General features: G+C 31.2%; 1 protein-coding gene across 4 annotated transcripts in view; it reads right to left on the reverse strand.

Annotated features, from left to right (window-relative positions):
* Positions 1-581: 581 nt before the first annotated feature.
* Positions 582-13,658, reverse strand: part of TMTC3 (transmembrane O-mannosyltransferase targeting cadherins 3) — a 72,612-nt gene continuing 59,535 nt past the window's right edge. For all 4 annotated transcript variants that reach the window (XM_037024727.2, XM_073213341.1, XM_073213340.1 and 1 more), the window contains 4 exons: positions 9,471-9,574; positions 7,976-8,145; positions 5,957-6,183; positions 582-4,313 (listed from right to left, as the gene is read on the reverse strand). In XM_037024727.2, coding sequence (XP_036880622.2) covers positions 3,505-4,313; positions 5,957-6,183; positions 7,976-8,145; positions 9,471-9,574 — 1,310 coding nt within the window. In that variant the 3' untranslated portion in view covers positions 582-3,504. The remainder of the gene's footprint in view (positions 4,314-5,956; positions 6,184-7,975; positions 8,146-9,470; positions 9,575-13,658) is intronic.

The following is a 13,658-nucleotide window of genomic DNA, read 5'->3' on the forward strand; positions in this document are numbered from 1 at the left end:
ACCTATTTTACTACACTGACTTCCAATTCTGTATGTTATAAAACTCCATGTTTGAGGTTAACTGTTTCATTTTCTTGTTTAGTTTCTCTCACTCAGGGTTGAAAATATATCACTGTTAGGAATTAAAGTAACACGTGCCTTTCTCAGATTATTGCTAAACTACTCAGCAGCTCTTCTTTCTTTGTACGGGAAAAATCTCGATACATTACTGTATTTTTCATTTTAAAACTAAAAGGCAGTTCAGGTTAAGGTTTTGAAAAGTATCAATTTAATACTGAATATTTAGAAATATGGTACACATAGACACCATAGTAATATAAAATGTATAATTTTTGAATTATTTTCTTATAAACCCTTAACATGGATGGCTGTTAGCTTCCAACAAGCAAAATTTTGAACATTTACCAAAAATTTTGGGAGGTTTATTTTAAATACCATTTAGTCATGCAATTAAGAGGTTTTTAAAAAAATAAATATGACAAATATATGGATTTCTAAAGTACAAATCGACATACAAATCTATATATTTTCATAATATTATTCATTAAAACATCTGTAAAGAAGCATTCTATAACATGAAGTTGAGAGATCAAATTAGATGAAAAGGCATCATGTTTTATTAGAATTGTGTAATTCACATACCAAATATTTACATAAAAGCAAACACAAAATTGCAAACTTATTTTTTACCCTCCAAGCCATCAACTGCATAAAATTACTTATTAGACTAATTATAAAATTCCCAATTCTGAGTGTTAATGAGGAAACACAAGTAGGAGCAATAGGAGAAAAATTAATTCTTCCTTCTCAGAAACAGTGAAGGAGTAATATAAATTTCCCTTTGGGGATTGTCAAAGCTTTTTTAGAACTCCTGGGGAATAGGTTCTTTTAACAGAACTAAAATTACATCCTTTTGCCAGCACACAAACCTATGATAAGAATTCTTTTCCAAACACAGATGCTAACAACTCTGAATCACAGCTTAGTGAACAAGGATAAAATGTCCCTAATGCTCCACTCCCCCCAAAAGGCAGCTCCAAGTAAAAAAAAAATCCATTGCCTTTTTCACCTGAACAACTGGAATAACATTTCTATAATGAGTTTAAAGAGAAGAAATAATCATTTTACACATAAGCAAGCCTTGATGGAGTTTAAGATGGAATAAGTTCTAGTTATCAGAGGAGCATATTCCTTATTAGAACTTAAAACATCAAAACTTAATTGGGTTATATTACTAACTAAAAAAGTTAACACAGGAAACACAAAGAGAATTTTCTTGAACTAATTAAGAGGAGTGGTCACTAACATTGACTACAAATTAGTATTACTCATAACTTTTTAGGAAAACTGAAGTACAGCTCCACCCCTAAGAAATTCAGATTTAACTGTTATGGGTTGAGGTCTACATTAAGAGCCCTCCAGTAATTCTAATATGAGGTAAGATTTGACAAACATTGATTTGGAAAAATTACTCAGAGTGGATGTGATTTAAATTATTTTAAATTCAAATATAGAGCACTTCCTACATGATAAGCACTGTTCTAAGTGCTAATAAGGAAGAAATTTTTTTTCAATAAAAACCACTTAGTAACATTAGTACATTTATTTTGAATAGTTACATAATTTAATTAATTTAATATACTCAAAACTTTTATTATGGTCTGCTGTAATGAAAGATTTCCTCCTATTTTTCTGAATTATCTTCACTTGATACTGTAACACTAGCGACTAAACTCAGTAACTTTTTCCTCAAGAAGAGAAAACATTAGAATAACATAGATGTCATTTTTCAAATCATTGTAACTGAGGTATTCATCTTCTATCTTGAATTGCAAAGCCATAATTTAAGAAATGAAATTAGATATTGCTTTACTGCTTAATAGGATCACATATTAAGGATCAAAATGAACTATCACTAGTGTCAGTACTTGCCTAAGAGCCTTGGGGAACCTAGTTAGAGTGGGTCTTTAATGCAGACCACATTTCTTGTGACCTAATTATAAAACATTTCTTTAAAACAAGTTACAGGAATATGGTTTTGAAACATACATAATCAGAAATCAGTTCTCTCAGAGGAACAGAAATACAGTTTCTGAAAAACTGCATAGAAATTAGTTACTATCCCAGTATGACAGCTTGAGCTTTAACATTTTTAATTAAAACCAGATTTATTAGGTATATAAAACTCATCTGAAATACATTTTAACTCAAGAAAAAAATCAGATGTAAATTGATACATTTAATTTGTATCTAATCTTCAACCTAACAGTTCTCAGGTTTAAATTTACTAAAACCAGCTAATTTATTAACCCTACATTAGGCTAATTGTCTTTTACAGATGGAGAGGCCAAAAATCATGGAATCTTGGTCAAACTGTAAAATATGCACATATAAGAAAATGCAATAGTAATTTGTTTTCCATACTTGATGGAATTAAAACAGCTTTAACATTCTATGAAAATTCAGTAGTCAAAATAAATATTTAATAAAAATATACACCATAGCAGGATAACAAGAACTTAAGTGTTTAAAAATAAACTTTTTTTTAAAAGATGTGTTTTTGGAAACAAAATTAAAATAACATTAGAGAGATAAAACTAAGATGAAAGAGAAACTACTTTTTAACCCAAAAAGTTTAAATAAAATTATAGTTATTGGGACTTCTCAATATGACTACTACCCTTTTAATAAACATGAATAGTAAATGTCAAAGACAGTCATGATCACACGGTTCATGCTGTGAAACTCAGTATATAAAAAATGAAAATACAGTATATATGAGCACCATTAGAAATGTATGTATGTGTGTGTGCGTATATATATATGTATATATTATTTAAAACTTTACCCGATTAAAAACTGCATTTTAGAGTGAAGGACAGGCACACAATCATGAAAATACATTCTTATGCTAACACATCTTATTTTAAAATGTTTCATCTGTCATTCCTTCTAAAAGTCAATAGTTAAATACAACATAATGGAAGACACCATTCTTTTGTAGTGCAAAATCCCTTAAACAGAAGTTACTAAAGAAAAAAAAGGTGTTCAACAAGTGTTTTCAATCCACAATCAGATTCTAATAGGTAATAAGAAAATGAAGTCAGCTAATAAATGTGAGTTCATAGAATAAGCCAGCACATGCTGGATTTGCCCATAAGGGATTATTATCATTCAGGCCTCGGAGTATTTTTAATTGATAATAGTCAAGGTTGCTTTGCTGAAAGGATTTTCTTTCTATAACAGAAGATATGAATTTGCCACCTATAATTTAATATTTCTGCTACATTCACCAAAAATGCAGAAAACTACTGTCATATCTTATATAATACATACCCTGGGGAAGATAAGTTTTCAGAGAAAATCTTATTTTGATCCTATGTAGAGGCAGTTCATGATAGACAGTTACATATCCTTGCTATTTTTCAAAGCTCCCAGTATAAGCAATAACATGATATAAAGTGAAGTTCTTTGAAAGCCACTGCCACATGATAAAGAGTAATGCTATTCACCATTTAAAATACGTTCAATCTCTTCTAGTCTTTTTAAAGCAGCAACTCTTTTCTTCTCAATTTCTTTGATTTCTTTTGCTGTTTTGTGAGGGATCTCTTTGTCTGTATTTTTTCCTAATTGTTTGTTGGATTGAGACTGACTTTTATCACTTGTTTTTATTATCTGTGTAGGTCTTGGTTCACTTCTGGTATCATCTCCATTTTCAGTTGGAATTTTGTCTCCTACACCTGAAGTCTTATCAGCTGGCAATATTGGCTGTTCTATAAAACTAGATGAGGAAATTTTATCCCTGACTATATTCAAATGGCGCTGAATATATTCTTCATGTGGTGCTAATGCCAGTGTTTCAACCAGGCATCTTTCAGCTTTTAGTAAGTCCTTCTCTTCAAAATAAACAACACAAAGATTGTGTTTTCCCTGCACATTGCTTGGATCCATCTCCAAAATCTTTTCAAAACATTTTTTTGCTCCAAGAATATCTTTCTTTTGATTCATCAGAATGTCTCCCTTTAAAATGAGACCCTTAATATGATCAGGATAGTATCTGAGTAACTCTTCCAAAACTGGCAAAGCTATTAATTCTTTTGCAGTCTGAGAATACAGGAGAGCCAGATTAAACAAAGCACTTCTGAAGTCGGCTTGCAATTTTATGGCTTTCTTCATCCACATCTCTGCTTCAGTGTCCTTTTTGTCATCCATGGCAAGCATCCCCAAGTTGAAATAACCATTAGCATCTTGTGGCTCTTCATTTATATAGCTTAGAAGTCGTTTCCTAGCTTCAGGTCTGAGTTTAACCTCACCTAAAAATAGTTTTTTCAAAAAGAAAAAAAAAATTTGTATTGTTAGCAAGTGAACTAAGTCTGAGGAACAAAGCCACTTTATCTGTGTTTATCTAGTTAAAGATTACAGAGACAGCATCAGAACAACTAACTGCTGTATCTAAAACCAAAAGCACAAAGCAAAAACCATGAAGTTTTTCATGAGAAAGATAATGTCTGAAACATTGAGATGATAGCTCACTTCCTTTCCTTTAAAGCAGTAAGAATTCCTCAAACACCAAAAGGGGATCATCTCCTTATGGTATAGAATCTGAGAGCAGCAGAGGAAGAAAAGAAAATCAAGAGGAAGAGGCAAGGAATTTGCAAACAAAGATGTATTCAATCTTGACTTTATGCACTGAACAAGTTATTTAACTTCTCTAGGTTATCCTACCGATTTTCTAAGTATTACATGAGACATATATAAAAAGGCTCAAATAGTAACTATTATTGTATAAACAAAATGTTTCAGTCTTACAAAATCAGACTTTTTTGTAAATTACTTCAATTTTTTAGGACTTTTAAAGGTACAAATAAACCATTCAACATAAAGCTTATAATATAAATATAAATTAAGATTTAAGAAATAAATAGTCATTGAAACAGTTCTATTACAAATAAATACAAAGACATTCAAGTTCTACAATCACAGCCCTTATGGAGCAATCTTGTGTTTGACAATTTCATGATTACTAGGATTAGCTAACTTTACACAAATATTAGTTTCTCTCTAAATTTCTTTTTTTGAATACCAGGCATGAACACCTCCCTCTATTCTTTAATTTGACAATATAATGAAGAAATTTTCAGAATATATCAGTAGGCTTAAGTGCTTATCTTGGACTAGTTAGTAAATTAGCCATATGACGTTATGCTGGATTTTAGATCAATCTGGTCCTTACTCTACAATCTACTAAACAGAAGATGGGCAAAAGGAAATTCAAAGGTCCTCTTTAGCTCTAAAATAATATAATTTAAAGAATTAATTTAAAAATGTAAATATGGAGATTTTTCCAAACATAAAAATTAAGATTATGAATTATACACACTGCTTTCTGAAGTAGTACTAAAATTCCTATATATCAAATATCTTGATTTATTGTGAAGAATAAATTACTTTTGCTACATTATAGGAAATTAAGGTAATATCTTAGAAAATAGTAAACTGGATATAAAATGATACCAAATTATTTGGTCTTATAAATCAAGAGAATACAAAACACAAACTTTTCTAAAACAGATAATATTCTTGGCTCCCTAGGAATAATTATGGAAAATAATTTTACAAGTTCAGATTACTTGGCCAGCATACTGTTTATATTTAAGAGATTATATATTTCCACGTGTAAAATCCCAAAATAGATTAGAAAGGCATTGCTTACTTAACAGACTGCCTGACAAATCAGCCTTAACATATTATCAGAAGAACTAAGAATTAATGTTATATATGTTAGTGCACACTACCTGAAAAGTTTACTCCAAGGATTTTAAATATTTTCATATAAATCATTTTTGCATTTGATATAAACTGTCCATTCATAAAACACTTGCTACATGTAGTATAAACTTCTATTGAATTTCAAACTACAATACGTTTAAATATAGAAATTTTTGAGAAAACATACCTGATTCTTGCATTAATATAGCAGAATTAAATAATGCTAGCTTATGCTTTGGATTTAGTTCTAAAGCATGATTAAAGTTTTTTAGGGCTTCATTTGGTTCTTTAAGTTCAATATGAACAATCGCCAAGTTGTACCAAAGATCTGCATTACTTCTGTCCAGCTCTAGTGCTTTAAGATATGCTTCTTTTGCTTTAAGAGGCTTATTCATTTTTAAAAGCAATTCTCCTCTGTGGAAAAATCAAACACAAGATTTACTTACACCACCATGTCAGTTTGTAGACATTATTTTTTTATTTATTTAGTATTAAGGTTTTTCCACATATTCAGAGCTTTCCTTTTTCCTTTAAACTTAGGCTCCTTAAGTTTTCTTTCAAACATAATAAGTACCTGAAGCTGTCCTCAACCTGAACTCAATGGTTTAGCAAATTTGGCTTGATAGGTTTCCAAATATTAAAGGAAAAAGCATGCCTAACTTTAGAGGGTAAGATGTGGGGAGTTATCCATGAAATGGGGACAGAGAAAATAATTTCTTAAAAGGACTAGAGTAGCTCAGAAAACTAATGGCAACCAGAGTGGGAGACCAATTTGTCAGGAGATGAAGTAATAGCATCTGAAGAAGGAAAATAATAAATACAGCAGTGATGGGGAAATTCCAGTATTCAAATCTATGTTACAAGTCTCACTACACAAAAATAGAACGTTTGAAAAATTTTACCTCTTCTTATATTAACTTAGTCTTATTTAATGTATTCTTATAAAATCACCATTCATTATAACAAAAAAGAATTTAAAAAGCTGATCAGGTTGGGTGGGAGGGCACTAGTGCCATCTGCAGGTACTTTTGAAAAACACATTTGGAACCGAGCACAGTTAAAAAACACTGCAAATCTTTCTAATACGGTTCTATTTTATGTTAGAGAACTTATGAAAGTCATTTTTCTCTAGTACATATGGACAAATTAATTTAAGTAGCAATATAAGAATAACTTTTCTTATGATACTATTATTTCCTAAAGTATCAGTATAGGGATGAAATGAAAGAACTATTAATATTCTCAATTAAACCAACTTCTAGAATGAGTGCTGGTCCAAAATATTATTTTCTTAATGCAGAGACTGTCGAATAATTTTTTATAGGTTAACATGACGGGTTTGATTTATAAATGCAATCCCACTAAACTTAGCGAGTTTCAACAATTGCTTGGTAAGGAGGAACAAAGACAGCTTCCAACTTAGGAACAGATTTTTATTTCAAAAACTTAACAAATTCTGAATACATTTTACTCATAGGTATGATGTTATAAATTATTATTAGGTTTCTGAGCCAAGCTAAAAAACAAAGTTTAACATATAATTTTCCTCAAGTATAATAATGAATGATAACACTTACATGGGAAGGCATATTAATTTCTAACATGTGATGCCAAAATTTTTTTTACTGACAACTGAAAAATTTCTTTGTGATAAAGGCATCACTTACCAGTCAATTCTCAGTATTTACTTAAGAAAGCTCTTGAGAGTTGGTTATTGTAAGTAATTATTATAAAATGTTATATTTCAGGTGTTTTAAGTAAAAATGAATTTGGTGATGAGGAGCAAATGAAACTAAGAAAGACCTACCTTTTCTTTCATATAGAATCTGAGTTATATTAAGTTATGAATAATAATTGGATAAAGTGTTTTAGTCCTAACAAAAATCTTATTTTTTTGTGTATTACTTCAAATTTTTCAGGACTTTCAAAGGTAAAAATATACCATTAAATATAAAACTTACAATGTAAATAAAAATTCAGATTTAGGAAACAAATACTTTTAAGTTATGGACTCTCTTATCAATTTCAAATTAAATCAACTAAATTGACTGTTAGTCTAAAACAGGCTAAGTTTCTATGCTCTTGATCGCCAATTAAGATTACTACAAGAAAAAAGAAAACCAATTTGGTTAAGATAGTCAAAATTTTATGCAGATAGATGCAGCTTCAATCTCCTATAATGATAGCTTAAAGTGAACTACAATACCTGCTAATGTAAGCTTGCTTGAAGTCTGGCCTCATGCTTATCGCTTGTCGGTACAGCTGATCTGCTTCTTCCAGTCGGGACTCATTTGCTCGGATCAGGTTGGCCAGATTGATATAAACGTTTAGGTGGTTAGGGGCAATTCTGGCTGCATATTTTTTACCAGGAATAATCTGTTCAGAAGAAAAGGCATTTTCATGATTTGATGCTTCAAGTACCAAATTAAAGTAAAAAATAAGTATTCCTGGTTGCTTGCTTAAAATAAAAAATAGAACATAAAAAGATTATGCTACTAGTTTTGCTTCTATATTAAATCATAAAAATGTGAAAGCATCCACATTATTCACAAAATATAAACAAAATAGTATTTTTGTGGCATTGAAGGATGTATTTTTTCATTCATGCCAGCTCAATAGAAAATTGTAAGCTTATCTGTAGGTATTAGTTTATGAAGTCATATAAATCAGAAACTTTTTGAGGCTCTCAGTATGTTTGCATTAGAGCAGGAATAGAACTCAGAATTCAGGTCTGCTTTCCCTCACTCTAGGCTATGTGTTATACCACATCAACTTTCATGTTGTCAGCAAAATTTTTTTTTTTTTTTCCGGAAGCCATGCACTGGTTTCTCTCCCCCATATTTGCCCCTCAACATATTTCTTGATTGTGACAATAAAGTAGTTAATTTTATTACAGATTTACACTAAAAAAATCACTTGTTTGGTACAGTTAGGGAACAAAATTCTCCAGCTACTTAGGTTAAATAAAAGATATATAATACATATGGATCCAAATTTTCAAAGAACATAAACTATATCTGATAAAAATCTATATTGAACACAATTTAACATTAGAATCTTAGGACTGAAGTAATTCTTAAAATATCATGTGGTCCAACTGTGTTTTAAAACATTCATCAAGCTGTCTACTCATTTTAATATTACCGTTATAATCAACATGATAATAATATACTACAAATGTGAAAACTGTAGCTCAGGGTAAACTATATTTACTGATGATGCATGCTGGTCAAGGGCAGGATCAGATTTTCCAACTTTGATGCTATACTGTGATATCCAGTGAATCTTATACTTGTGTCACTGTAACAACTGATGGACACAATACAGCAACAGAGATGTATCCACTCATTTTATAGCTTTTATTCATTTATTTTTTGATAGGTGTAGTGTTGAATTTAGTGCCAAATGTACATAATTAAAATTCTCTTCACTTAAAGTGATTTAACATGTTAACTTGTAATCAAGAATACCTAAATTTGTATCTTTATGGATTTCATTTTTATAAGCAGACTATACAGAAATGTTTTTTTAATTACATGAGCTAGAAAGTGTAATCCTTTATAAAACTTGTAGTAATAGATGGTTTATCAGACACCTTACTTTTATATCAACAAAATGAAGATAAGGATTTTCCATCTAGATAATTCTGTTCAATATGACATCTAGCAGACATGATACAATAGGAATAAATTATAACTTACTTGAGGCATCAGTGACTTAGCCATCATGTAAGATTCTTCAGCTTCTTTGGTTCTATTTAAATTTTTATAAGTTCTTCCTACATTCATGTGGGCACCAATGTCATCTAAGATTAAAAAAAAAATCTTGTTGGTAAATACACAGTATTTAATGTAAACTACTAAGACAGATTTCCAGCAACAAAAACATGAGGCCAAAAACGAAAAAGCAGGCAACAGGTTCTGCTTTCTCAAAGTACTTTTAGCACAATTTGTTACAACATATGATCAATGCTACCCCAGATAATTGTTAAATAAAGTACTCCAAGGACAGAAAGTACACATACAATATGAAAAAAAATACAACATTTGAATGGATCCTAGAAGGGTTAAGATACGAGAGGGTAGAAATAGAGATAAGGAGGAAACATCATTTCTCTTCACTAGATTTTACTATATTACACAAAGGCTTGCTTCCATTTCCTTAACTGTTTAGTTTGGAATTCACTTAAAAAGTATGGCTCACTTCTAAAGGTGAAAAGGATCTAAAAGTGAAAAGCATCATCAAAATTCCTAAAATTGTTTCAACCATTTTAAGTAACAAATATGTACCCATGGTGGGATAGGGGCAGAGACTGAAAAACTTGTTTGTAAAAATTTTTGTGAATGTGGTTAAGATGCAAGTATAATGGAATCTCAGGACTCAATAATATTACTTAAGATGCAGCAGCAGCCCATTTCTCTTAAATAATGATAAATTCCTATATAATTTATTTAAAAAATTTTAAAAGGTTGTGTTAATATCAGAATGTCAGCAACTTTGGTCTCATTTTCTGATATGGAAAATCAAATCCTCAGCAAATTTTTTTCAGGGACAGAAAAATATGCTATTTAAATAAGAAAGATATAAGGGTTAATTGCACAGTAGCTTAAAGATACATTTCCCAGGAAATATTTCAAAGGTTTGGAATAAAGATAGAAATAAGGGAGATGGTCTTAAATCAGACAAATTTTACTCAACATGAATGTCTAACAGACATGACAAGGTTTGAAGTTATGATTACTACTTGCCTGTGACATCGGTGATTTTGCAATTGTGGAATAGTTCTCTGCCTGCAACTCCCAGGACACATAGGGGCCAAGCATATATATCTTAAGCATTTCCCTAGGAGGAGAGTAACAGTCCTAAGATCTTGCTACATTATGTTTCAAGCCAGCACTTGTATGCACTGCACAGCAACTGTCAGATGCAGTACAGATTTGATAAGAGAACTAGGGAGGAGACTGGGGAAAAGGGGTTGATTTTTTTGGTTTTGGATGTATTGCTGAATTTCATGGGGTCTCAGTAGGGGATCCAGCAAAAAAAAAAAAAACGAAAAAATTGGTTAGGCTAACCATTCTCAATCCTGGCTGAATAGCGGATGCATATCAGAATACCTGTGTAGCATTTAAAAATTCAGGTACCGTAGCATCAACCAGCTCTATCAAAACAGAATCTTCTGGAATGGAATCTGCAAAAATGTTCTTAAAAAGTTTCAAAGGTAATTGTAATGTTGAAATGCATTGCATTACAAAGTACATATAAAAAGTAGACTGGTCTTTGCTCTTATATAGCTCAAATTTTTTTAACATCTGTTAAATCTGCATCATTTACTACAGAGATCAGAAGAGTTACTTAGTAAAAACTAAGGACATATAGAACCTGAAAAAATTACACAGTAAGAATTTAATATAAGGAAATAATAAACTGAAAGTTTAGATAAATAGAAGTGTGATTATGCCAGCTAGGTATTTCAAATGTCACTGAAATCAGCTCCAACGAATCTTAGAAAACAAAGAGGTTATATATTTGGATGAGAGATGAGGCAAATTATAATCAAGCTCTTAAGAGTAATAGCAAAGAGATAACTGTCATCAATGAAAACTTCAGATACTAGTGTAAGGTTGCGCAACTATCTCAAAGAACTAAGATAGCAATTAGATAGTCTTTAGCATCAAAAGGACTACACAATACAGATAATAAAATGAAAGCCATAATTTCTGAGCAAATTTTTTGAAAAATTACAAAGTTTTAAGATTCCAGAGAAGAAAACAGCATTATTGGAATGGTAAATTTAAATTTGAAAAAAAAATGGGAGGGGGGGCAAGAAGAAAAAATGTAAAAATCAATGACATTTAAATGACAAAAATCTATGGATTTTCAACGAACAGTCCTGCTATCATAAGTGTGCTCTCCCTAATCAACAGCAACAGGAATCTAACAGTCTGTCTTAAATTCAATGTAAAGAGGACTGGCATGTATCAGGTAACTCTGCCTAATGATTCTTCAACCACCAGAGTAAACTTAGGCCTTCTCACCCTGAAGGCCCAGGCAACTATGTCATTTTCTAGTATTTCCTATCCACAAAATAGTCAATTCACTTATAAATTCATAAACATCTAAGAATTCCTTAAGAGTATTTCCATCTTGATGGTATCAAAGTTGAACCACAGGTCCATGACTTTTTTCTGATATAAACAGTTTCAAAGATTTGGAGATGGATAAAAGTGGAATCATTGATTTTAAGGCAAAAATAAACCTTAGAGAGTTCTAGTATATCCTGAGAAAAATTTACCCTTGTTTTGTAAAGGTGTTCATGGGAACTGTAATTCTATTTGCAAAAACTGTATCTTTGTGAATTAGGATTTTGTTTTAAGCACTTGTGACTATTATAAAAATAACAGAGCAATCAATTGTTAATTTAACATGACATGACATACATGTCACCTGGTCAACAGCCACTTGATAGTTTATATTCTTATTCTGGCTAAGCAAACAAAGTCTTCAGACTGAATTTTTTTTAAATTAACTTTCAAATGTTATGAATCCCTACTGTGTGTGCTCCTATATTGTTCCAGGGTTTGAAACACCATCTGTAAGCTTACTACTCCAGATTTTTATCTCTGGTCCTAACCATTCCCCTATTTCTAGACATACATCTATCTCCATCTGTATATCTAACAGGGATTAAAAAGGACTCGATTTCCTTTCTTATGTCATTTCCTCTATCAAATCTATGAAGAACATAGCTAATAAAAAACAAGGAATAAGCCAAGAAGCCTTGGAATGTCAAATTCAATGTTTCTAAACTTAGGTACTTTTTCATGATAAACTGTAATAAACTGATTTACCTCTTTTCTCTAGTCCATGACTTATTAGAAACAGCAGTTTTGACAATATAGTAGGGAAGTCACATTAAAGGAGACAGGTTCAGCAAGTATCTCCAAAACAGCAAAAATCAACAACTGACAATAAGGGAGAAATTATTTTCAAACTGAGTGCCTATACTTGGCAACATGCTGAAATATGCACTATTCACTAGACAAAATTATACAGGCACATACATACCTACCCACAACGTTAATTTAGTCTTTATAACAATACAATGAAATAGAAATTACTACCCTGATTTTGAAATGAGAAAGATAAGAATGAAGAGACCTAAACAGCATTCTTGTAAGTCTCAAAGTCTCTGTATATCTTTGATGACTTTGCTTCTCTAAAAACTCTTGAATCTAAGAGGCTTTAGAAAAGTATGAATTAACTGTGTATAAGACCATGTTAGATGATGCAGACAGTATGAAGATGAATCAGATGCTCATGCTTTCCCTTGGGAGCACCTCAGCTTAAATAAATGCAGATTTTTAGTAAATAAATATTTAAATAAAATAAATATAATACAGTATTAAATAGAAAATTACAAGTATCATAGGAAAGATACAGAAGTTTGAGGGATTTTTAAGGACAGTAAATACTTGCTTCTAACTAGAAAGATAGGAAGGTTTTTTTTTTTTTTTTTTTTTTGTAGAAGAGAAGCCATATAAGATGGGTTGTAAAAGATGGGCAGGATATGGTAGAAGGTGGATGGGAAGGAAGCAGAAGGGAGGAAGTCTGGGCTTAATGAAGAATATGAACAAAGGCAAAGAGGTAAGTAAGGAAACCCAGGACATGTACTCAGTATTTCAAGAAAAACTAAACTACATGAAGAGCCAGAGGAGACAAAACTTGGAAAACTAGACCAGCAGCTGTATTTCTAGAACTTTCTCTTCATATTTCTCTAACTGAAATTTGGTTTTGCCTTGGAGAGATGGTTTATACAGTAGGCCTTCCAAGTGGTGGCTGTGTTCTTTTTTCTTATCCTTTGCAACACAGCCTGGAGGAAGAGTAGGTGC

Source organism: Manis javanica, chromosome 10 (genome assembly GCF_040802235.1).
Source record: "Manis javanica isolate MJ-LG chromosome 10, MJ_LKY, whole genome shotgun sequence".
Classification (NCBI taxonomy): domain Eukaryota; kingdom Metazoa; phylum Chordata; class Mammalia; order Pholidota; family Manidae; genus Manis; species Manis javanica.